The sequence below is a fragment of the Atractosteus spatula genome, chromosome 12 (assembly GCF_055471065.1).
Source record: "Atractosteus spatula isolate fAtrSpa1 chromosome 12, fAtrSpa1.hap1, whole genome shotgun sequence".
Classification (NCBI taxonomy): domain Eukaryota; kingdom Metazoa; phylum Chordata; class Actinopteri; order Semionotiformes; family Lepisosteidae; genus Atractosteus; species Atractosteus spatula.
In genome coordinates this window covers 46637751-46664122 of record NC_142717.1, presented here as the reverse complement: position 1 = coordinate 46664122, position 26372 = coordinate 46637751, and the positions used below count along the sequence as shown (strand labels likewise).

General features: G+C 42.9%; 1 protein-coding gene across 1 annotated transcript in view; it reads left to right on the top strand.

The window, feature by feature from the left end:
* Positions 1 to 7984: 7984 nt before the first annotated feature.
* skap2 (src kinase associated phosphoprotein 2) overlaps positions 7985 to 26372 on the top strand; it is a 70889-nt gene continuing 52501 nt past the window's right edge. Inside the window, exons 1-4 of the mRNA XM_088929038.1 lie at positions 7985 to 8155; positions 8928 to 9033; positions 9983 to 10008; positions 13867 to 13959. Coding sequence (XP_088785164.1) covers positions 8116 to 8155; positions 8928 to 9033; positions 9983 to 10008; positions 13867 to 13959 — 265 coding nt within the window. The 5' untranslated portion in view covers positions 7985 to 8115. The remainder of the gene's footprint in view (positions 8156 to 8927; positions 9034 to 9982; positions 10009 to 13866; positions 13960 to 26372) is intronic.

Below are 26372 nucleotides of genomic sequence, written 5' to 3'. Positions count from 1 at the left end.
TCACACGTCTTTGTGTAAAAACAGACACATTTCTGACCAATCGGTATTTTTAATTGATTAAAAAAAAATTATGTGAGTTATATATTTATTATATGTCATTATATTATGTGTATTATATTATATTATATTACATTATATTATATGTTTATTTATATGTCATTTTGTATTCTTAGCCTGTAAGTTGAAACAAGACTCTGATAGATTATAAGAAGAAAGATCCAAAAACACCGGTGTCCCGTCCAGGGAATATCCTGCTCTGTGCCTGTTGCTTGCTGGGATAAGGCCCTGCCCCCGCACCATCCTGAACTGGATCAAATATTTCAAAAAAGTGGATGGATAGAAAGTCCAAAATCTTGAAATGATTCTAAAAATTGGTGGAAATTGTATATCTTCTTAATCTCAATGTGATTGTTTACCGGTTTGCACCTCAGTCATTCCAGGGAAAGTAAAACGGACATTTACTTTCTATTAGTCTGTTTCTATAGATAACAAAGTGATCGAGACAGCAGTACAGTCAGTTAATGAAGCAGGCTTATGCAGGATAAACAAGCTGTGAGGCCTACAGCCTCTGTGACACTCAGTTTCGAGCTTTTCATGCACAGCAGTGCCCCTAGTGCCCAAAGAGTGAGGTACATCTTGCCTGTCAGGGTGAGCAGTGCAGTCCTTCACCTATTAAGCACAAAGGATGAACTGTGGGGATACTTCTTAAAATTGATATTAATTAGTCAGAATTTTCCATAAAATTATGTTTTTTTTATTTATAACTGTTCTATTGTATTGAAAACCCTTCCTTTGCAATATGCGATTTTGTAAAGACAACCTATACATTTTTAAAATTATTTGAATAATGACATTTTCACTTTCCATCTACAGAACACACCACCTCAAAATGTTTCACACAGTCATCTTATAACAGGGTTTACAAAGCACACAGTGTACCAGACAATTCCAGAAAAATACCCACAGTCTAGCAGTAACAGCTGTGTGCGTTCCTTTAGGGATGAATGTTCAGATTTATGAAGTGTCGTGCAGCTGATTGGTAACACAAATCAATAAGCGGGTCAATCAATCAATGTATACTTTCTATCAGCTCCTCCCTGCTTGGATCTTATTTTTATATCAAGATGTTTTCATAAAATCCATCCACCCCTTTTCTAACCACTTCTTCCAATTCAGAGTCACAGGGAAGCCAGAGTCTATCCCAGCAAGCACTGGGCACAAGGCAGGTACACCCTGGACAGGACGCCAGTCCATCACAGAGCACACACAGACACAAACACATTCGCACTAGAGGCAATTTTCCCAAACGTCAATTAACCTACCAGTATGTCTTTGAACTGTGTAAGGAACCTGGAGCACCCAAAGGAAACCCACACAAACACAGGGAGAACATGCAGACTCCACACAGACAGAACCCCAGTTCTGGAAATGAACCCAGGTCCCAGCACTGCAAGGCTTCAATGTTGACCACTGCAATATGTGCAGAGCTTTTCATAAAATCACTATTACTTACTTATTTCTCCTTAATCAGAATAAGGACCGTGTGAGCACTCATCCAGCTGTTTCTTGATGGATTCTAGAGTACGGGTATGCACATAGCTTGTTCTGAATTATAATTTGAAAAATGTTTTTTTCTAATTATTGAATATAACTTTCTTTTCCATCAGCCTTTACTCTGACCCACTGCCCTTTGTGTAAAGGACTGTATCCTGATCCCAGTTCTAAATGAACTTCCACACTTCTGTCTATTTCACTGCTGAATATAAGCAGCCTGCTGGGTTGGTTTAGTCTGTGAGGATTTTAATGCTTAAATCAAATATCCACCTAGTCTTTCCAGCTGAAGAATGAAGGGATTCACTTCCTTTAACCTGTCACTATAGCACATTTTTTTCAGCCCAGGAATTGCCTGGTATCTCTTTTTGAATCTCATGTTAGAGCATCTCAATGTCTTCTAAAAGCACAGTGAAGACTCAGAGTGTAAGTGTGTGTTAAAGACGTGCTTGTATTTCAGGATTCATTCAGCACATCTGTTGCGCTGTGGAATCATTCAGATTGTTACAAATACTGGACACTTTGGAAATCCTTCAGACATGTCAAAAAGCTCAGGCATCAGTGACTCCTTTATAAAGACAGTATTCTAATTTACAGTCTCCCAGAAGACCATCTCAGGCTATGGGCTGTAAATACACTCGTTACACGTTTCCAATTTTAGTTGGACGGCCTGACTAGGCGGTTGACTATTTGTGAAACACAGACCTCAGCGCCTTCATGTTTGACTAAGCTAACCGCATAATCCCTGTGTTTCTATTTCATAAATTTAACACAGGATGCTACAAGGTGCTAAGGGATTTACAGATCGCTAAAGATAGTTTGCATATTTAAACAGCTTGCTTTGGCAGAGTTCAGCAAAAAACGTTTCAAAACATTAGTTACTACAACCTCAGACTAAAAGCATTTTTTCAGTACCATTCTAAACTGAACATGGCTGTTATTTTTCTACCTTAGTCATTGCATTCATATCACCCTGCTTTGTATGAGCTTTTGTGTGCATTTATGTAGCTGTTCTGCATTAATTTATTTATCCGCATGCTTAGCAAAATGCTCACTTGCTTATTCATGGCCACTTGCAATAGAGAAAATCTACATTCCGCGTTTGTACAAGGAACCATCTTGCCGCTACAGTATCAATAAAATGACAATGAGGCAGCAAGAACTGCAAGAGCAGTTTGCAAATGCTGTGCAAACAAAACGAAACAGTAAGAACAAAAGAAGACAAGACAGGTCACAGAGACGAGGAGACATCCAGCCATTTCTTGAAGGAACCCAGGATACCTGCTTCAACAGCGTAGCTGGGCAGCTTGTTCCACACCCTCACCACCCTTTGTGTAAAGACGTGCCTCCTGCTCTGTTTTAAATGCATTTCCATGTAACAACTACAAAAATACACCACAGTCATGTAAACACTCTGTAGGAATGCCAGCATTTTACTCACAGTAAGTAAGTGTAATTCCCAATGTGATACTGCACAAGTGTCACAGCAGAGTTTTGCAGCAACTGGAGAGATCAAAGCTGCTGTATGAAGAGATGAGTCCTGCGCAGGACTCAAAAGGTGGTGAGGGACTAAATAGTCTTGATCCACTGGATCACAGGACAAAACGGTGGCACTGGAACACAGAACACAGAACACAGCAGCGGTGCCAGCGAATGACCCACTGGATCACAGGACACAGCAGCGGTGTCAGTGAGTGATCCACTGGATTGCAGGACACAACTGCGGCACGAGAGAGTCTCTCAGGGGTACCTCAGTTCAGATGCCAATGAAACACCATGTCAGAGAAATTCAACTCAAGTAGGGAAAATATAAAGTAATCATTTATCTGCATTTACTTCCAGAAAACATACCAGCAGAAAGCACACAAACACAACAACTGCCCATTTTTATGCTCTTTATTGATACCAAACTTACATCAAAACATTATTACCCTACCAATCTTAGTAAAAATATTTCAGAAAATGACCTTGTTGTAATGCCAGTGATAAGGGCAGCGCATCTCAGGTGTTTGAGCACCTAGAATTGCTCAGGTTTAAACACCTCAGCCCAGCTCCTCTCAGTCTGATTGAAAATTACTCAACGACTCAGCGATGAACAAAGCCAGGATAGTGGAAATTGACTATATTGATAGGATTTCTAAGTAAGATCATTTGAAATCTATTATGTATTTCCTTAAAAAATACTGAGAATTATTATTTTTCTTATCATACCGGTAAATCCTGATGGACTAAGTTCTGACTTTAATTCTGAGCTCTGTTGCCCTGCTCGTTAGTGATTCCCTTGCCAGTGTGCTGATGGTTTACTGCTGGTTTCTCGCCCCAGTGACCAGTCTGCTTCTGATGCTCACTCTAACGCTTTCTGCAGCTGGGAATGTGGGATTCATAGCTTGGTGACTGTGTATCAACACACAGGAGATAACACACTCATGCCATCTTGTTTTTTAACAGATTTCTTTATTTGTCATCTTTTACAATGGAGTTTCATGTCAGAAAGATGTTGTAACCTTGTGAAAATATGTCCATCGATTCCTTAAAGTTTGCAAGAGGCCAGCCAGGCTGTTCCTTGACATTTGAAAACACGGCACATTTTTCTTCTTCTCCTAACTCATCTCAGTCAAAGCCTACATCATTAAATATGTTTAGACTTGTCTCCCTGGACTGAGGAAAACCAGGACTGTGTTTTCAAGCTGTGTCTTGCCAAACCATGAGTGTTGCACCATGTCAGTAAGGGTTTTACATTTAAAAACAGTAAATATATCTCTGCCAAGAATTATGTTACCATTTGTAGCTATCTTTGCTCAGTTTAATTACATAACTTGTTTCTATGTTTTCTGACTAAGAATGTAACTTTTTTTTAAAGTATTAAAATAAAGGCAATTTACCCAAATTACCTGCCAAGATTACATTCAGAACATCTGCCTTTTGTTTTGGTTTGTTATTTTCTTGCCAATAAGATTTATTTGCTTTAGCAAAATCCCTTTTCTTCTCTGCATTGTTTACAGCTGCTTTTATTAAAGGACTTTCAATACATAGACTAAAGAGAGCACATCAGCATCAGAGGAAAAGAATACAGGGAAAGTGCAAAATATAAGACTCATCCATTATTTGAATAATTAGAATTTTATTATTGGGAATAACATTATCTGGCAGCAATAGGTGCTCTTTTATTTTATGTGCATACACACACATAGCAAAGGGAAACACTAAACCTGTCCACAGCGCCTTCGGGGTCACAGTGTGGCTAGCTTGAAGCTTCTTGGAAGAGCTGAGGAAAAACCCCACAGTGACAGTACCTCATGGCCTTTAACTCTTCCAGCTCCGTGTTTACATTAGCCTGTGATTTTAACTCCAGCCTGTTCGGCGCTGAAGGGCGCAGCTGGGAGCACACATTGAAACAGGTTTGCGGGGCGCTTCGTGTTTCCCAGCTCGGCCGCTGACAGATGGAAGCCCCGGTGGAGCGACTGTACCGCAGCCCCCTCTCCGGGATCATCCGCAGGGCAGGGGGCTTTCTGCCCTTGTTACTGTCGGTCACTGAATGCATTATCACCGGGACCCCGCGCCACAAAGGGCCGGGCCGGGCCGGGCCGAGCCGAGCCGCGCTGCACGGCAGCTCCGCCGCGGAGACCAGTCCTGTGCTCCTGCAGGACGGGGATATTTCCACCCAGTTTACACGTTAATTTACACATTGGCCAAGAAAATACAGTGGGATCCTGGCACACGCGATTAATCATCGTCTAATGCATCAAGTGAATAATCGCATTCCTACAGAAACACAGTGAGCAAAACTTGGTCCGATGCTTTTGGAAGTCGCAGTAACAACCTCTATTTTTAGTGTTCACGACAGATGAGAAATTTGTAAAATAACTTTCTGAGCAGGAGCTGTAATCTCCACCACGCAATTTAAACATCGACATTCATTTCTTAATTTCCTCTCAGGATTTTGCCTACTTCCTTAGCTGAAAAGGATATGTAGCCACCCAGAAACTCAGCCCCTTAAGCATTCCTCCATAACTACAGTTTCCTCAGTTTATCCATGATGTTTTATCTCATTAAACATCCTGCATTTTGATTTACAAGCAGAACACAAGAAAGCTGAAGCAGAGCTTTTTTTTACACCAGGGGGAGGAGTCTCTGTTTGGCACTTTTCTGTTGTCAAAACACATGTAGAAATAGGGTGGGGAAACATTCTTTAAGCTTCTGAACTGTGAAAATTCAGTGCTGTAAATGAGGTGTTGATGTATTTCAGAACCTGGGCGGAGAACATCTGAAGTACACTGGATAGGCGTGTGAAATAATGAAAATTACAATTCTGCTATTTTTTGTTTAGCATTTTTCTCACTGACCTAAAGCCCTGTTTCTGTCCTACAGGCTGGAAAGATACAAGCTCGCACGCTGACCTGCTAGTGACCTTAACGCTGACCTGACACCTCTGTCCTGGGATTGGTGGAGTGCTGTGTCAGTCTCCACACAGATCCCGCCTATTCCAGTCTGCCGGACATTATTCCAGGATTTTGTGTGCGAGGAAAGGTCCTGACTCCTGAAACCATTAGATCCGCTTTTTGAGATGTAGAGCAAAACAATATACCGTCTTAAACTTTACTCTGGTGAGAGTGGTGGATTTTAGTGTTTCAGCCTTTCATTTCTTACATCCTCAATTAACTGTTTTTTCTATATATACAAGAAAACAAGAAAACACATTTTCTACAGTGTATACATAACACAAATCATTTATTTTAAAAAAAACAGACAGAAACTTGTTCGGGTCTCAAGCTATAGCTCAAACACATTAATTCCTTCCTCACTGCACCACCTTAATAACAAAGGTTTCTGAAACGGACGCGTGTATTGTGAAGAACATACTTTCAAATCCTTTCATGTAGACTACGAGCATATAAAGTAACACCCCCGTTTGTCTCTCCTCCAGACATCCTCTGCTCCCTCGCCGCTGACCCGAGAACAGACCGTTAAAATGTTTGAGAGCCGGTTTAATATTTGTGGACAGCAGATGACGACCGTGCGGTGTTAATCAAGCGGTCAGCGCCAGGTCGTCCGCCAGCCGCTCCGGCCGCAGGCTGGGCTCTGGGGCTGCTGGCCAGGTCCTGCCGGGGCTGTGTGTACCAGCAGCGTTTCCTCCGTCTCCGTGTAGGAATTACAGTGAGCAGCAAGGAGGGGGCTGGTGGCATGAATTACTTGCACATTCAAGGCGAAATTTAAGACCTTACAAGTCCTTAGTGTATAATAAAAATCTGCTTAATTTTTAACTTAAAGCGCTTTAGACAGATTTAAAGTTACCAGTAGGGCGTACAATATTTTAACTCCACAGCGTGCCACCAATTTGCTGTGTATATTAGCTCAGGCTCCCTGCCAGACATCTAGATGGACTATTTTATCCTGCAGCCTAGTGGGCCGGGGCAGGTATTTCACGGCGCCGTTCAAAATTAAAGAATACTATTTCATGGGAAATTGCATGAGATGTACAGAGCGAACGATCAGGCTAAGAGAGATCAGCAGTGCCTTTATGTGAGGTGAGAGCCATCTGTTTCCCTGCCGGCCCGTATTGATGGGAACAATGGCCGAGAGGAGATGCTGAAAACCAGCATTAAAATGCTCCGCGAAGGACGATGATTTAATGTTGGCGGATTGCGGTTAAGTGGTTATTGTTCCTAATGTGGAGAAATGTGGTGAGCGGGGAGCCAGGGCAGCGGAGTCCTGGCACTCACTTGGTGATTACTGACCCCTGCAGCTCACAGGAGGTAACTGCACGGCTCCTGGGCAGCACAGTCAGGCAGAGTCGCCGGTTTTAACCCACCTGCGCCTTGCGGGGATGCCTTGCAGCTGACCTCTGACCTACAGCGCATCTCCCTAGCTGAGTTGGGACAGTCCCTGTGTGGACATTCGCCCACAATGTCCCCTTTTCTGACTGGTGCTGAGAGGATTTACCTACATATTGATTACATGTGATGGCTGCGTCCCCCGTTGAGTCTGTATAGGCGGGATAATAATATTGCCTCTACAGTCTTGTTTGTGATTGCGTAGTATCACTAGGAAAAGCTGAAGGACGTGCTCTAAGCTGTTGTTAATCTTTTTGCATTGTGCATTGAAGGGCATTGGGATTTTACTTAAAATGTATTTTGCGCTGGCGTTTTATAGGGATTTTCATTTGCGAAAAAGGCGCACTCCTTGCTACGCTACATAGGCGTTATTATTTTTTTCTTAAAGAAAAGTCGACGGTTTCACTTTCAGATCGCTGCTTCTGCACTGTCAACACAAACACAGACACCACGCTGCCCCTGCCTTCGCGGGTTTGAGGCTTGAAGCTCCAGCACCATGGAAACCGCGGCGCCTGTCCAATGAGAAGAGAGGACCGGGAGGCCTGTCCAATCAGAGCACGGTCCCCGTCCCCTGACGGAGAATGAGGAAGTGGGCTCGGCGCTGGGGGTCCGCATGTACGGCAGGCAGCCGGTAGGCTGTGCGAGAGAAATGCTTTCTTCACTTCCTCATTACTTACTAGCTACAGAACTTCCTTGTTAATAACATCTATCAGGAACAAAGACAGAAACAACTATGCAGCCCATACCAGAAGATTTAAAGACACTTATTTCAGGTTATATATTTGTTTGTTTTTAATATTGCTTTATTTTTTTCTGTGTATGTTGATTTTTTTTTCGCTTTCGTGTTTTTTTTTTGTCACGTTTGGCTATTTGGTTTCTTTTAAAAAGATCAAAAGAGAGGAAGTAACATGAGCGACGACCGAGGAAAAAAAGAGCGAGAGCTGTTTTCGTATGCGTGTGACCTCAGGTGTTTTGTTTTCCTACAGTGCCAGGCTGAAGCTCTCAATCCGTGTGCGGTCCTGTACCTTGGTCTCAAAGCGGTGTGAAAGATGCAGGTGTGAGTGGTGTCTGGAATTGACAGCTGGGGCCTAAAACGATTGTGGAACTCACTCTTGTTGTCGTATTTGAGGTCCGCTTAAACTGGCAATTAAACACAAATTAGCTTGGTCATATATTCTCTGCAAGAAAAACCTTAGGCTGTATCTGCGGTTTGTGTAATTCGTTTACATACGCTTCTTTAACAAGAATAAAAAACGAATTTACTGGAGTGTAATGTTAACTCTGGTTATCAGTTTCTCTCCTCGGCGCTTGTGTTTGCCTTCAGACGAGGACTCTGGACCCAGTGTGCAGCTTTTCCAGTTTCCTTCGGAATACAGTAGTTCATGTTGAAGAATTCTGCTCGTTAAAAGGAAAATACAATTTTGCTTTGTTTGAAGTTATGTGTTTTCAGGTCAGAATATAGCTCTTATCAAACACAAAGTTCTTCAAAGAGATAAAAAGACTAGGCTTGTTCATTTGACTAACACATATCCTGTTGTCTGCTAGACTTGGAGACCTTTCTCTCTGACGTGCTCAAAGGGGAGAATTTAAGTAAGAAGGCAAAAGAGAAGAAGGATGCATTCATCAAGAGAATTAAAGAGGTGAAATCAAGGTAAAATAAAGCTTTCTCCATCTCTTTTGTTTAAATCCCTTGTGCTACCTCTGATGTACCCTTTACCGCTGTATCGCTTACCACCATCACCTGGAGGGTGTAGTGTAGTCTTAGTTGCTCAATGACACTCGCCCAATTGGTTCTGTTTAAAATGTGATTTAAGCAAAATGATCATCAACACTGGTCATGGGTGCTACGTTTTAGGATGATTAAGCCAGCAAGAGCTTCTTCTCTTCCAGATTAACCGCTCACTCTTAAATGAGGAGGAAGGCTCGTTAGTGAGAGCTCAAACAGCAGGGTCAGTTACAAGCGAGAGGAGCCCTTCAGCCATGTGTTATAGCTGATCAATCCAGGGTCTCAGCCAGCTGTTTCCTGAAAGAAGTCGGGGTATCGGCTTCAACACCTTGACCTGGTAGCTTGTTCCCCAATCCCACAACCCTGAAAAGAAAAGCTTATTTAAAGCCTAGAGGAACTTCAGAAATGCTGTACCACAAACTAATATACTGTGTATACTTACATGTGTAATCTGTGTGCGGACTGATGAAAACGCCAGCTTTTAAACAACAGTTTTGACACCTTAATGAAAATATTAATTTTTGCCGAACTATCTCATTCACCAACATATCTATGTGAGCTATTTGGTCTGGATTTGTAAATACAGTAAATCCCATTGAAATGTATTTAATCTAATACTGCAAAATGAGCTTTGAATTAATTTGCATTTAAAGATAAGGAAAGAGTAACACCAGCTGTGTGTGAATTCTGTGTGAAAAACACCACAATGAGGTGAGGTGTGACTTCGTTTTGTTTAAGCTATAATTGGTTCCCTCCCAGGAATGTCTTGGTAAGATATTTGATGACCTGCCTGAAAAGACGTAAAATGCTACCATGAAGGCAAAAAATCTTTTGCATTTTTTTTGTGCTAATTGTGTTTTATTGTTTTCTGCAGTTATCCTCAAGATTTTCAAGAAAAACGTAAGTACAGCCTGTTTAATGATGGCACAGTGCGGTAGCTCACCCATCCCCCACTGCGCAGAGCTTCAGACCTGGTGGTGTTGTCGCCCTCTAGTGGAGGAACGGGGCACCAGCAGGAGCCGCGGCTTGTTATTATTGGGTTTGGCAGTAGGCGCACTTCGAGGTTTATTCCGGAAGAGATGAAAGTCTGCTTACAAATATATCCGTGACCAACTCTGCACAAGGATTTATCTGCATGACCCACATATTTTATGCTGATTAGTAATTCACCATTTATTTTAAAAAAATGTAAAAAACAAACACCGAATTGCGTAAGAAACATAAATACAGTAAGCATTTACTTTATTTGTTTGCAAACAATAATAAATGAAATAAGTCAATAATTCTTGCACCACATGGAAATAATTCTGAGTATTTCTGGACTGTTCTGGGATGCTTTGTTATAAATCGTATGAAACAAATTCAATACTTTTTGCTGGGTTTTTTTTCAAAACAGCTTTTCTTGGTATATGTATAGAGTACATTGCAGGATTTTATTATAGAGTTTTGCTGTGGGCGATCACAATATACCTGCATTATGTTAATAATGGTATTTTTATTAAAGTACAGAAGATTCAGTATTCTGAACTATCATTTCTGTTGCTCTAAGATCAGTGAAATCATGTAAATAAAAGTGCGATGTCTGGGTTCATGACCTCAGTCTGGGGCTGTGGGTTCGAGGGTCGCGGCCCGGGGTCAGCGCAGGCCTGTGTGCGAGGCAGCGGCGCAGGGGTGAGCTGTGCAGGCTGCGGCCCGTATCTCAGCCAGCAGGCGCCCCGAGAGGCTCCTGGCAGCAAGAGCAGTCGGAGGCAACGGTTGTCATGCAGGCGTGTCCAAGCGGAGGAAGAAAATCGGGACAGGCGTTATTTATCATGTGACGAGGGCTCCAGCGAGAACAGGGCAGTGTACAGAGAGCAGGAAACCGCAGCCCCCAGCCCTGCGGAAGCTGCACAGTGACTCTGCTGCGTTAAAGTTAATTACAGAAGGGTCCTGTGTAGTTGAATGTCCAATTACTTGCCTGCATTAAATAGAAATATACCGCTTGACAATAAGTACTGGCTGTTCGTCGGTAGAAGGTGGCCTTAGTTGCCTCACCTGCCACTTGCAAGACTTTCCATATAAGTCCCCAATTTTCCCTTGCAGTCAGAATTTTAAAACCTCAATCATCTCCTGTGTTGCTTGAGGCCTCAGCGGAGTTGTGCTCTAGATGTGTAGGGAGGGCCCTGGGAGCAAGACGAGGTTCCGGCCGTGACCTCGGTTATTCGGCTTTTCTCGCACGCTGACGCTGAGTGAGTATGGCCAGCATCAGGCCCCGGCTCTTCCACCTCTCCCCGAGTTTGTTTTCCAGTTAAAAGACTCCTGAGGCTCATGGATTACTGTCGATTCTGACAGCAGTTCTTTAAGTTGCGCGAATTTTGGTGTTATTTGAAGAGAGATGCAGAGAGACGCAGAAAGCCCTGCTGCTAGTGAGAGCTGGAGAAAAGAGACATTCTGTCTGGGCTGATCGCTCAGGTCTTCTCTCCTGGTTTCCCCTCATGTCCTGCAGCCTGACCTCTCTCCCTCTCTCTCCCTGGACTGTTACACAAGCACCAGGTCTCCATTTGTCAGACACAGTTAGACACATTTCACAGGAGTGAAAAGCTGAGCCTGTGTTCCCAGCTCCCACACAGGGGTTTTGCACATTATTCTTTTATTTTCCTGCCTTTTACACGATCGCACACGAGCTCTTCCCTTCCATTCCCGCGCAGTAGCTGGGCTGGGTCTGCGGATTAAATAAAGATTATTTTCATGTGACTGAATGTTTCACTGGGCTATTGTTATGCAGAACAACCAATTTTCCTTCAATATATATAAAACATTTAATCATTTTTTTCCTCTTCCTGAAATAAAACACTTGTATTTATTTCTTCTTGGGTTATTTTTAGACTAAAGGTTTAATACCAGAAGCAGTTTTTTTCCACTTTTGTAACTTGCTACGGTTGTGGTGTACAATTTAAATAACCTGTGTTGTTCAAATGAACTTTCCCGCACTCAAGAAAAGTGTGCAAATTTTAATTCCCTTAAAAAGGCTTTGTTTCTGCTGTGTTTGGCATGTTGTTTTTCCTTAGTAAAAAAAACAACAATATTTTTCTGCTAAATACATAAATTAAATACATTTTAATTGTGAAATTATTCTAAAATCTTGTTCCTGGAATGCATGAGCATACCAATATTTTTATTAACTGTTAATCATTTTCTTTCTTTCTTGTATTTTGAAATACTAAATAATCTGATTTGAAAGTTGTAACTGTTAGTACCTTGTGAATATCCATAGCTAAAATGTTCACTTCAGAGTTTTGTAGCTGTTTCAGCAAATTCTCAGTATTGAGATATTTTAGTGCTTAAATCTGACTCATATCCTGACAAGCATTTTTCATACAGTTTTTAACTCTAAATTTGACAGTCATAATTAAGGAACAAAGGGCTCTCTGTTGTGCTGAACAGAGCTGCGAAAGAAATTCAAAAAGAATTCCTTCCCTGTTACTTTGAAAAATGTATCTACTTTGCCTTTAAGGTTTATTCACAATTTATAATCCTATTCAGTAGTGTACTTATATCAAAGTGGTTAAAAGATGATTCCTACCCAGCTGTAGTGCTATTACTGTTTTTAATAGGGCTCGTTTATGTTTCATTAAGGTTATTTATTTTTACTTAGAGGAAAGCGAGGTTCATCTTAATTATTTAACAGGCTCATAATGACTTGTATCTACTCTGTCACCCACACCTCATCTTTCTTGATGCATTTAACACTGCTTGGTAGATGACTGTTTTAAACTTTTCAATAAAGGCTTAATCTTCACTTCATCTCAATATATCATGTTCGAATAGAGTTTGATGTACTGGTATGACACTTGAACTATTAAGTGTATAAAGTAATGACATTGTAATCCATTTTCAACACTAACAAGTCTGTACATTTTTTGAGCAATAACATTTTTCAAGTGCTCAAGTAGAATACAAAAGTATTTTTTTCTCATCTTCTGGTCTTAGAATATCACATTTTTATAGTAATAACAATATTTCTTTATCTTTAATAAAGCAACCTATAATTGCTAGTGAAATAGCTACTCTTCATTAGGACATACCCCTGGTCATTACTTTTAGTCTCATTTATTATTAATTTTTCAGGTCCTTTTGTTTGATGGACATTAATTGCCTAATTAATTGATAATGTTAGTCTTTATGAAATGAACTCTCATCCATCCAAAAAATTGGATTGGGACTGGCAAAACTAATTTATTTTGACTGTGCACGGCCTGGCTTAAAATAACTTTTACTCAATACTGACATTGACTTGGTCTCACAATATTGACCCTACCTTCTGTTGAAACAGCAAGCTAACAGACGAGCTTAGTTTGCCTCCTTTTGATTTGTTTAAACCAAATCCATCAATCTGTGTGCCTCCCTACATGTGTTGGAATTTACTTTTCCAGTGTTTAACGCGGACGTTGCATTGTCAAAACAGCAGGGCTGTAGGAAGCCATTTAAGCCTCAAAGCAGACAGGTTTATATCTGTCAGAGTGCAGTTACTCTGGGTGAATTCTCAAAATCATCAGGTTATTTTGACAATGAGCAACATTTCTGCACAAAACAGAGATTCAGTTATTACCAAATCCGAATCAAACCTTTAATGTTTTAATTTTTACTGCAGGATTATTTAAGTGTATTTTAGGTGGTTTTAATTTTTAAGTAATCCCTCTGTGTTTTGAAAAAACGGGCCTTAAGTAGATCATGAAAGCTGTAATGCAGAGAAGACTTACAGTTTTTTGTTTAACACAGGTGATGCAGAGGACTCTGATAATTATGAAGAACCCGATGGCAGCGACAGTATCTCTGAGAGAGCTGACAAAGACGAGGAATCCTGCTACGATGGTAGGTGCTGGTTACAGGATCCCTGCTGGATCCTGGCCCTGGTTTCATACAGGCTTGTTTTATTTTTTCTTTTCAGCCCAAAGGCGCTAACCTGTTTCAGTTTGCGCACTCAGAGAAGTGACCGCTGGAGATAAGCGCACGTTATGGGACCTTTGTGGTCTCCCCTTCACTGGCCTGTACCACCTCAGTCTGCTGCACGTTACCCCGCAGCTCCGCGGTGAGCGTTACTGATGAGTAGGAGCAGGAGCATCGTGGCGAATGGTTGAAAGCCTCCGAGCGAGGCCATGTGGCCTGGACTAACTGAAGAGCGCTCTCTAGTGGTGCTCACTGAGAACAGCGCTGCTGCGTTCTTTGTCCTCCTCTGTAGCCCATCCGTTCCTCGTGGAGATCCTGGGAATGAAAGGCACGCTTTTTGTGCTTCTGTTTCGGGGCCTTTGCTTAGGTTACACGGTGTTTGTTTTGTGATGCCATTATGGGGAGTAAATATACAGGTAAAAGGCTTGATCACGTACCGAACAAGGACGGCACTTTTCTTTTTCACTTTTTCTGAATCATGGGCAATCCAGACAGTTTATTATCCATTTGTGATTTTGAGATGTACAGAGCGTCGCGTCTGTAATCTTCTTTCCTGCTTGTGTCCCACACTGCCTGGCGGTCGCAGTAGCAGCAGTCCTGCTGCTGAGTACACAGGCTGTAGCACAGCTGCACGACCCAGTGTGGAGCTGTTCGGCACGGTGCTCTGTCCCCCCATTTGTGCCTCCATGCTGGGAGACAAGCACGCCCGCGCGCTGTTGGACCGTGTGAGCCCGCGACTCCGACAGCAGCGCTCAGGCACCTGTCGGAGGACAGGGCTCAGGTCTTGCTGAGAGCACAGCTTGCAGTCCCCAGGGTTGCCACAGGGGGAGCTGCTGGGAGGAATGGGAAAGCAACTGGCTGAACCGAGCCAAACTGCTTCACAGCAGCTCAGCCGGGCCAGGTGAGGCCCCACCGGAAACTGGGATATGGTTGGTTTACGACATAACCCAGGTTCAAGCGCCAGTGGGGTTCAGCCTGACTCAGGAGCCCCTTGAATTCTGTTTAATTAATTGCAGTTTGAACCTAATGAAACAGCAGAATTATTTTTTGTTTAGCACGGTGTTAACAGCAGCTCTGCCTTTCCTGTTTTCTAGCAGTTTATCTAAATGATCAGCATGTTTGCATAGCATGGCTCCATCCCTCCGGAAACATCAATTCTTCCTATTAAGGGGAGAGTGATAATTATGACCGAAGAGGGATCGATTGTGTTCTCGCTGTGTATTGCTAATAAATAAACTCACAACATGAAGCATTCTTGCTTGAATTTACAGTAATAAACTTGGACCGAAAATGTCTTTATTATGGCTGGTAATCCCTAGATGAAGAACATAAACCACAGGTATTTTAGTGAGTCCTTAGTACAGTCATTTTATATGCTTTGGATATGTTTCTTTGGAAGGGCTTTGTTTTAAACACATTGTGTAGCTTGGCAGTTAATTTAATAGCTGTTCTAACAGCAGCGGTAGAAATTTTCATTATTTTTGCATGACAAAATGCCCATCAACCTAAATTATTAACAATATTTCAACATCGTTTTGAATTACAGATTTGTTTCAATTTCGAAAAAGTAAAATGATTTTTATTCATTACAAAAACCGATTTCAATCCGTACTCTTCTCTGTTGTGTTGTGATAGAAGCGCAGTCATTTTGAGTCTCTATTTTTAGGTATTTCTGTTTTCATGTCAGTGTAATGTTTCGGGCCCGGGGATATCGAACCCCACATCTATCTGGTTCTGTGCTTGGTTGACGCGACTCATATGTCCTTGTCTTCGTGAATCTGGTTCAAAAGTTCACACAATTCCCCAAAGCCCACCTAATTTTCTAGTTATTCCCTTAAGCCATATGTGTTTGGCTTTTTATGGTTTATTAGGTACAGTAGGAAAGAAACATTACTTATATCCCCTAATGAAATTCAAGAACTATTTGGTGATGCATCCACTTGATCGCTGGCAGCAATCAGCGGAGGGCAAGCTGGGGTGAAACGGGTGCTCACCCGGGTTCGAGCGCCTGCCGGCCCTGACTGGCCGGGCGCCGTGTGCCCCGATACACACCCCGCGCCCTGCCTGCGCCACGCCGCTGACGGATGGAGAGACGGGAGGCGGGTGAGCGCTAATAGGCAGAGTTCACACTCGGGTTACTGTGAGCTGATAACGAACCTGCCGAGGTTTTGATTTTCCCTCTGAATGCGGATGCCCCAGATTAATGGAATCTCATTGAGTGAGCAGGGGCGCCTGCAGCCGCCGCTAAGGGAAACGGATGGATATCCTATAATCGTGTCAGCCCACTAATACCTACTGCCTGAAACGATGAGTTGCTCCCTGTTCAGGGGCCTTAAGAGGGCATCGATTTCAAATGTGTTTGGTTTTTTTTTTCTAACCTGTATCAGTTTGCACAGACACTTCAGAGAAGTGACCGCTGGAGATAAGGCCGTTTTACGGGGCCTTTGTGGTGTCTCCTTCACTGGCCTGTGCTGGACACGGCAGAGATGAAAGCGGAGGTTATCTTCAGACACAGGTCTGGTATCTCGTTATTGACACCCAGCGCTCTGGAGGTGCTCCTGCCTGAGCCCTCCCTGTGTCCAGGCCTCTGGGGAAGGGAGGGGGCATGGTGTGTTCGAAAGGTGATCATAATGGGACAGGACAGCGTCCGTTTGGCACTTTCTCTGCTTTTACCAGCTATTTGTGCGGTGTGTTTGATTCATATGGCAGAATAATAACATCTGTCTCGTGACCAATCTCGCTCTTCCAGAGGGCCTGGATGTTTGCTAGGTATGTAAGGATGATTTCAAGTGCAGGTTTTTTTACAGTGGAAGTGTCTTCATTGCTGTGCTCCTTTTGTCCCTTGTGACGTTTCTCATGTAGAAGCCTTTGTTGTGCTGCTGGACCTTTTTTTTAGGAAATACTTCCTAACAAGTGAAATAAACATTTATACTTAGAAAATTGTGATTATTAAGTCATGGATTAAATTTGGAAATGTGCACCTTAGAAGGCTAGAATTTGCTTGAGTCTACCTAATTTAAATACCGTATTTATCATAGCAATGCATTTTGTTTTATTTGGATCCAGTATCCAAGACTTAACACTCATTCTTCATTTTGTATTTCGGTTGTATCCGAATTGTTCTACAGAAAAATGTTATAATCTGCAGTAGCAAAATATGGCTCTTAAATGTCCTTTTTATAAGAGATCTGAAAGGTGAGTGGAAAAAATACACCCCTCAATGTTATGTATGAAATGGCCTTTGTAATTGTTAGGAAAAATAAATTGAGCTTTCATCTCTTTATTAAGGCCACGTAAGAAACAATCTGAGGTGTGTTTTACAGCAGCTCTTGGACATCTCCTGCAGAACAAGAACACGGCTCTGGTGCTTGATATTTCTATGCGCTCTGCATCAGTTCACTACACAAATGAAGAAACTGGTGCTGTATGTGAAAATTAAGGTGTTCGAATATTTTTCAAATTAAAGTATTTTCCTGTGAGCCAGAACCGAGACAAATGTATGGTACCAATATTGTGTTTTATAAATCATTTTTAGTCTATTTCCCTCTGAAAAAATGATTACATAGTTGGTACTAATATGCAGTAAATTAAGCTGCGTACCGTAGGAGGGCAGTTCTCACTGTGGCTTGAACTGTGTTTTATCAGTGTTGGGGCTGTTCTGGGATTTATTGGAAAACATCACCAGAGATCGTGCTCGGCTGCTCCAGTTCTTTTGTCACACTTGTTTTCTGGGATCTGTCCCTCGGCAGTGGCTGGGAAGGACGGCGCACGGATGCAGTGTTTGACTCGCTGTTCCCTGTCGCGTTGTGTCAGCAAAGTGTCGAGTTTCAGGCTTCCGCTCTTGATTCTCTCTAAAGTACACAACCGAGACGAAGAAGTACCAGTTCAGCTTCTAAGAGATACTGAACCAGTTCTGTTTTTTTTTTTCCTCAAGAGTAAAAGCTTGAGCAGTTGCTCGTTTGTGCGGTGCAGCAGTTAAACTGATGCTAAACGTTGGCTGTTGTGTAACAGATGGAAGAGAGCAGTGAAGGAGCTGAGCTATAAATCACAGACACAAGGCAACTGGAATGTTCCATGAGGCGGCCTAGTGTGTTCAGAGTCTTCCTGCTCTTTGTTTCCTTCCATCGTCCATGGTAGATGCTGACCTTGGAGAAAATGTATAAACCTTTGGTATATATTTTTTTAAAAGCAGACACGTCTCGCCCGCTTTCGACCGTAATTAGATGGTGTCACACGTCTAGCGCACCCACCGCAGAGCGAAGCCGTGTTTTTGGGTGCTTAATAGAGCACCGGGCCAGAGCTCTGGAACAGCAGACGAGCAGCGTGTTAAAGCAACGGCTGCTACTTAGGCAATGAATTACTCCGACTTCCATAAAGAGAGTTCGGTTTCAGTTTTCCTAACCTTTGGAGAGGTTCATTTAGAAGAATGTACACAGATGTCATAGGGAAAATGATTCAATTGCATCCATTAAGTGATGAATTTGCAGACTGTATTGTTTACTTTAGCTGAGGTCCAGTACACATTCATCACATGAGCCGACGGAAGGCCTGGGACCGCGGAGCTATTATCAGCTTTCACTTCATATCGTGTGACAAACTGAATGGGCTTGTTTAGAAACGGCCATCGCCTTGCGGCGTGCTATCAGCTGTTTATATTAACCTTGTTTAAGTCTGATAATCAACACTTGGAACTGCAGATCGTCTTGTAAGACTCAATAGCACTTCAGATGGAGAGCCCCTTGCCCCGAAAAATAAAAGCCTACTTTGGCTGAAAGGGAGATTTAATGTTGAAGTTCTGCTTCATCTCATCCAGGGATGTGACGTCAGGGGGGGTGTCTGAAACGGACAGTCGCAGCAGCGAGTCGCCGTGCAGGAAGCTTGTGTGCGCAGAGAACACTTCAGGTTCTGTAAGGATTCGGCTTTAATGGCCGAGCTCGGTTGGCAGATTGTGTGCCGTTCATGTAAGCATCGTGTTTTCTTTCACTGCTTCCTCGTTTGTTTAGGCGAGGAGGGTTTTTCTCAGAAACAAACTACCTGACCTGTCATCCACTCTCAGCCTGGAGCCCAGGAAGCACAGAGCACTGTGGGGGGGCTGACAGCTTCTCCCTGGGTGGGACACCAGCCACCCCAGAATATTGTACCAAGCCCACCCGCTTCTCTGAGGAAGGTGGGAGGAGACTGGAGCCCCCAGCACAAACCCCCAGTAACAGGCTGCGTGCGCCCCCCTGCCCCCCACAAACCCCCTTTTATCCTAAAAATTACCGCTTCCCCTCCTGATCGTAAAGCTGAGCCGGAGCCTCTGTTCCAGGCAGTCGTAGGGCTCGATTCTGGTTTCCACAAGAAAGAATAATGCTACTTACTCTTTTGCTTTTGGGGGTTACGGGAGTTCTTTGACCCTCCTGTTATAAATGGTGTGAAAGGAAAATATTTATATTCATTTAAAATATCCGTGGAGGAGAAACAGCCTCATTACCGCGGCTGATCAATCCGCAGCAGCCCGCGCCGCGGCGTGCCGCTGGAGCCGGGGCCTGGTGGAATGTGCTCCGCAGAGCCTCACGGTGACGGGCTCATCAGCGCCGGGTTCAGCCAGCGGTCAGCAACAAATAATTCAAGATTGTTTCTAAGTTTGCAGCTGGTGGAATTCGCTTCTCGCCCCGAGCCAGCGGAGCTGCACGGTTTCGCTATTTGATTAGAAAAAAAAAAGAGGCATATTTGCTTCTTAGCAACTGCATTTACGCAGCCTACTGCATTTGTACAGCCTGTGAAGGTTGCTCTTTTGTGATGGCAGAAGGATATTTTATTGCCAGCTCGTAGACAAAAGAGAGCTTTGGCCTGCAGAGCAGCCAGTTCCTTTTAAAGAGTTAAGGTTATGTCAACATTTTAATATTAGAGCCTGCTCACATGAGCAAGACCGTCATCCCAGACACCTCATTTCAATACTTTTGTTTTCTGGTATGTTTTTTTTCTTAGATTTTACTGCCGGATACGGCATGTCTTATGCTCATTTTCTTGAACAGGATGTTGTTGAATTGGCACAAGTTTTTCTTTTTGTTATGACCTAGAACTAAGAACAAGCACATCATGAAATGAAATTTGAGCTGCTGACACTCAGGGTTTCACAGGCCTTTCAGAGAGTGGGTGGTTTATGGCACTTCTCCTGGCTGCCAGAGATTTGTTTTTAGAAGGCTGACTGTAGTTTATTAAAGTTGTCTTGCAAACAGTACACTGATAATAGTGATGTTTTTTCTGCATTCCTGGTTTCAGGCTATTGATACAGCCACATTTTTCAGTTGTGTTCCTTATAATGCCGTAAAACGTCCCACCACGAAACTGCTGAAAACCAAACCACACAACACACCCCATGCCCACCTAAGCTTCAGTCCTACGTTGCCGTTAATGCTGGAGATGATCGTCTCCCATTAGGGTCAGTGATGTCCTGTGTACAGCAAGCCCACTGGCCCACCGTGCTGACACGCCTGAGCTCTGAGGGGCTGTCCGGTCCTCTCCTGGTGGCCTGGTAGGAGTCCCGGGAGTGTGGTTTGTGTCCGATGACTTCATGCAATGTTATTTTTCCACTTTTTTTGAAAAACGAGTCCTGCATGTTAAGTACGAACAACATGCTTGAGCGAGCGAAGCTGATCTGAGTGCTGGATCGTTATCTTCAGAGCTGCCCCTGTGGCTCCACGATGTCTGTGCTCCAGGGCCGGTGCTCCTGACCCCCGTAACAGTGGTGCACCAGTCCCCTCACAGATACTCTGTGTATCAGCTGGAATAAGACACATTCAGCCCTTTTAGAAAAGAAAGAATCTGTAGACCACTCACCAAGCTCAGAAGCTTCCCGTGCTCTATTCACTGTTTGAAATGGTGAATTCTCTTAGCTGCTCACCATTGCGTTTTTCACTGCGAATAAAAAAGTACACAAGCTTACAATAGAAACCACATACTATGCCATGCACTGAAATTATTCCATGGCCTTCCTGTGTTAGCAGAGCAGTTGCCACCCAAGCGATATGCACATGTGGTAAGATTCATTCCTGTAGGCTTCAGGGTCATCCTGAGTTTCAGATATATTAATGCAGCAGAGGAACAGTACTTGAATTCAATTTGAGTGAAAATGAACACACTCATCTTTGCTCCTTTTCCCTTGTTTTGTTTATTCAATAGTTGCCTCCGGCTCAGTGCACCAGTGGCCCCTGGGGATGGGTTCACCATGTATTGAGCAGATCAGAGTGGAGCCTCAGTATGAAAATCAATAGCCATGTGGCTCCTCCTTCAGCCCCAGTTCAATTATTCATGTAGATTCGCGCTTGCTGCGGCACGAACATCATGCCCCCGCGCACGTTTTCATGCGTGTCCTCTCTGAAATTTGCTTTTGGATACTCATTTCAAAATGACAAGAGGGTAATTACAGACAGTAGTGTGCCTGGAAAGACATTGGTAGAGCCCCAGCCAATAGGATGGAGAATATCCAGCTCACCTAAAATAAAAGATTCTGCTGATTTAATTAAGTGAACAACCTGGTTCAACATCTTCCTGTTTTTCCCGCCAACATAATGGAGCTTCAGGATTTGCAGATCTGGATTGTTTATTTGGCTCGCCAGTAATAACGTAGACAAAGAAACGGTTTGTTCCACGATGTGTCCAGCTGCCTCCTGCCTCAGCTCGGGAGTCTGTTCCACAGCTCAGTGGCTCCAGGCTGGTCCTTCTCCTGCCGCCCCGCCCCTGTCTGCCTGCTTCGCGCCGGCGGGCTGCAGGAAGCTCGCAGGTCGTGCTTCAGGATAAAAAGGGCTCGATCCGTGCGCTGTCTGTCCGAGAGTCCAAGACTCACTCCCCGGCAGGCTGCTGGGTTCAGGTCCTAACAGTGGCGGCACGCGTGGAAAGAGAGACCAGGAGCCAAACGCAACAATTATAATCTCAGAAATGCTGCTGATCTTCATTACAGAGGAAGTAGATTCAGCAGAAGTGTAACAGTACCCAATAGACTGGCTCCGGACAACTGTGTAGCAGAACACCATGCTTTACTGATCGTAGTGAGTTTGAAATGTTTGAATTCTCTTTGAAAGCTTCAGATGCTCCAAAACACATCGTATGAGAAATATGCAGTTCACTTTCTAATCATTGTAGAAATAAATATTTGATATAGACGTTTTCCTAATAATTTCAAGGTAATTTACAATTAGACAAAAGAGACACAAACGAATGAATGACATTTTACAGAATTTAATTCTAGGGTATGCCAGAGAGTTTCATGGCAGGAATTGAGAATGCTAACAGATCTAATATGGGCAGAGAGATCAGTCCACCTTCTTGGAGCAGCAGAACAGTGTCCTGGGGTCTCCCAGGGTCTCCCAATGTCTGGCAGGCTCTCCTGGGGTCTCCCATGTTTGCTTTGGTAACAAAGAGAGACCAGAATCTGAGGAGCACACACAATGTGAGGTGTACAGCCTATGGAGTTAACTGATATAGGCAGGAGCCAAACTGTTAATGCCCATAAAGATGAGCAGCAGTATTCATATTCACGTGATCCATGTGGGCTTGGGGGCTTAATTGTCACACTGGGTCCCCCAGAGCAAAGTTCAGCTTTCTGAAGCAGAAAGGCAAAATCTGTTTGTTCTTATGGTGAAACTTAATTTTACTGCATGACAAGAAGATAGGACTGCTATATCGGTGGCTCAGCTTTAAATTAACGACAGGCATACATTGTAAAATAATCAGCATGTATTGTAGAACAGTTTATGAATATAGCGTTATTAATATTAAATATAATAGTTAAATGTTTATTATTGTACATTGCATTGCACCTGGGTGAGGCGCCTCAGGCCCAGTGCACCGGGACAGGACAGGAAGAGGAGTGAGAATCGGCTTCACTAGCTGACTGGAGACGGAACGTTACAGTGGCCAGATTGTGTAACATCCTGGTTATGCAGTTGGCTTTTTGTGATTTAACAGAGTTTAGTGCACATGTGCTCCCCAAGAAATTGTAAAAAAGGTGTTAACGATCCAGGAAGCAGAGAGGTTATATAAACATATGCACATGTATGTATCGGTGTGTGTCTTTCTAGGACGTGTCGTGTGGCCAAGACATGTGAAATCCCCTCAGATCTCACAGAACATGATTCAATGTGAAAAATTCTCAGTGCAGTATCGTCACTTTGCTGTCAGACAGACCTTGAACTAGAGGGCACAGGTGGAAACTACATGGAAGAGCTTTTAAAACTGAGAGCAGGAGGCTCGTCTTTACTCCAAGGGCTGTGGGGGTGTGGAACAAGCTGCCCAGCTGTGTTGTTAAAGCTGAATCCCCTGACTTCCCCCATGAAGCAGCTGGATCAGTTAGTTACTACCAGCCAAGTGGCCTAGATGGGCCAAAAGGTCTCCTGTTGTTTCTGTCCTTTCTTCAGTTTTTATCAGAGGTGACATTTTTTACCATTTCTTTTGGAGCCCAAGTATCCGTATTTTGTCCTTGGGACATTTAAAAATGAGAGTTCCAGGATTCCCGTATCATTTATTTCTAATATAAACTATGGTTCTTCTCAGCTGGCTTAAATACTCATTTTGCAACATTTATGATGGACCCATTTTGTCATTATTTCTCTGAGGAGCAGTTGAGCATTAGGATCTGCTGTGTACACAAAGGCCAGAATTGCCCCTTAAAATAGCCATGGGCTGGTGTGTTGAGTCATATCAGTTCACATTCTGTGCAGCATTAAATGCTCTGTAGAGCATCTTATCTTTGTTCTGTGGAGTGTTAAAGGGATGTGTTCAAAGGAGCCTGATGGTCTGTGTGGAAGCTTTATGTCCTGCCATCTCCTCACGGTGTCCAAACCAGCATGTTCCCAGCTGCTGGGAGCTGTGCTGTGTCTCGGGATGAAGTTCATTTTGTGCTCTGGTCATTGCAGGGTAATGGAACAGTTCAGGAAGTAGGTGTTGAGATATTCGTAGTGACATGTTCTTGGAAATCTGTGCCATAATGTGGACACAAAACTTTATTTTGAACTACAGTAATTTAATATTCATGAAAGGCACTTTGCTTCAGCTGGTTCTTTTAATGGCCTCATCCAATAGCATCTTTTGGACTTGTTTTTTTATTAATGTCTGCAGCAGCAAATAAAAATAAGAAGAAAAAGGGTGGGCCAAAGTATGTGGGGGTCACTGTGCAAAATGTATCTCGAAGGTACTATTTTTATTTAATCTAATTTTACTGAAGCACTTATGAGATAAAAGCTTTCATCATGAAAAGTTATTGACATAATTGTTTTTAACCAATCCAGCTTCGGCCCAGCTCAAGTGATCTGAAGAGACACCGAGATCAGTCTTTCTCCATCCAATTAGCTGTTGGCTTGGAGTTCACAGCTGGGTCAGCTAGTTTTTTTTTCCTGAGAGAGAAAGAGAGGTCCCACAGATCTTAAACATGCAAGAAATGGAACAAAACCAAGAAAAGTACATTTTGCATCCAGGTAAGAACAAGAGAGATTCAGACAGAGAGAGGAGATGAGTTCTTAGCTTCTAGACCTGAGTAATTAGGGTGTGTGAATCCTTAGACGATTCAGTCAATAAAGGTGTTTAATGATAGTCTGAACACTTAGAGGTGATGATTAATTGGCCCGGGCACTTTGGGCTAGCTATTGTGTGTGCTGTAGAACATACTGGCCATCAGCTGGCAGGCATGCAGTCTTGTAAAGGGCTTTCTGCTCTGACATTGGTCATATATCATTGCAGCTGTGCCCTTTGATTACTGGGAGGGCTTGCAGAGTGATTAATAGCCAGGATCAATGTTTCTGCCCAACACATGACATTTGGTCACAAAGCAACCATATACTTATTCCCCTTTGGCACAACGCTTAGGAGAAATGAAGGATGAGACCTGCCAATTTGTAGCTGAAGAGCTTCCACTTTATAAAATGAGTCAACTTTGACTGTACAAAATTATTCCCCATTGAAATAATTAGTGCAGCATTAAACACAATTAGAAGTAAAACTGTAGGAGTGTGCTCACTGAATCTAAGCCAGATGACAGATGGTGTAAGGCCTGATATTTGGCTGCAGATAACATCTCAGATTTTTGTTTTGCTGAAGAGATAAAAAAATTAATAATCCTGCATTTCATTACTGTGAGGAAAATGTACAGGTAGCCTCAGGACACAATAATGGGCTGTACGCAATATCTGGAAATCCAGCATTTATGGAGTTGTGAAATAAATAATCTGGTAGCAATAACAGTAATTTGGTCATGATGAGACTCCCAGCATGCTTCTTGTTTGTTGCTGCTCTAGGCCTGTAAGGGGAAGGAGGTTAAGTGCTCTGAAGTGCTAGTTAACTTCCTGTTGTAAAGGCCTTTTCAGTACTGCTCAGACTCTCTTCCCAGGTTTTGTTTTAATGACCTTCAGAAATTCAAACAGAGGGATGTGTGAGGCAGGTTTTCAGTTCACTGCAGAAGGAACAGGGGGATTAAATGGGAGCTCCCTGCCACAGAAGATGCAGTGCCTTGGATTCTTTAATTGCACTGCAATGTGTGGAGTTACTACTACACTAACATGACTAGATCCCAGGAGCAACTGCAGATTAGGCACATGAAGACGGTACTGTCTTACTAGCAGGTTTCAGATTCATGCTGTTCGCTTCAACAGGAGATCATTAATGAAATAAAATGAGGCTTCGTGAACAACCTAGCTGATAAATATGATTGTTTCGGTGCCTCAACTGCCAATGGATCTGCTTAAACATTATAAGACATATCTGAAAACATCACCATAATAAAGATTTTAATGAAGAATGTTTTTGTGAGTCTCCCTCAAGCAGCAGTCCCACATGTCATCATGCTAATTACATGTGAAAGAGAGCTGTGTGATGTAGCTCTTGGCTACGTGCTGATTTCAAACACCTGAACTTTTACCTCTTAGCCTCCTGCTCATTGCTGGGAGTGTTTCATGTCCTCGGGATACACTTGTCTAAAATTTCCTTTCCGTGTTTATTTTTTTAAGAAGTGCTCAGTTACAACTACATTCCACAATGTTTTTTTTTAGTTGATTGTGTAATACGGTGTAACTTAAACAGTTCCTTATTTGGGAATTTTAGTGGAGTCACTTTACTTCTGTTTCTATTTGTGTTAGTGCTGGGAAGTCCTTTTTTAATGTTTGACAAAACCCAGCCAACGTGCTCAGCTGCTGGGCTTTTAGAAATGACCTTTCTGTACTTTCTGCTTTGTCTAGGAAAACAGGCGCTAAAAACACTTTTGCTCTAATAAACCTAAGACAGTGTTTTATAATGCCTGTGCCAAACTAAACTAGCTCCCTGACAACAGCTAATGCCCAGGATGGTGCCTCACTCAGTGAAATTATAGT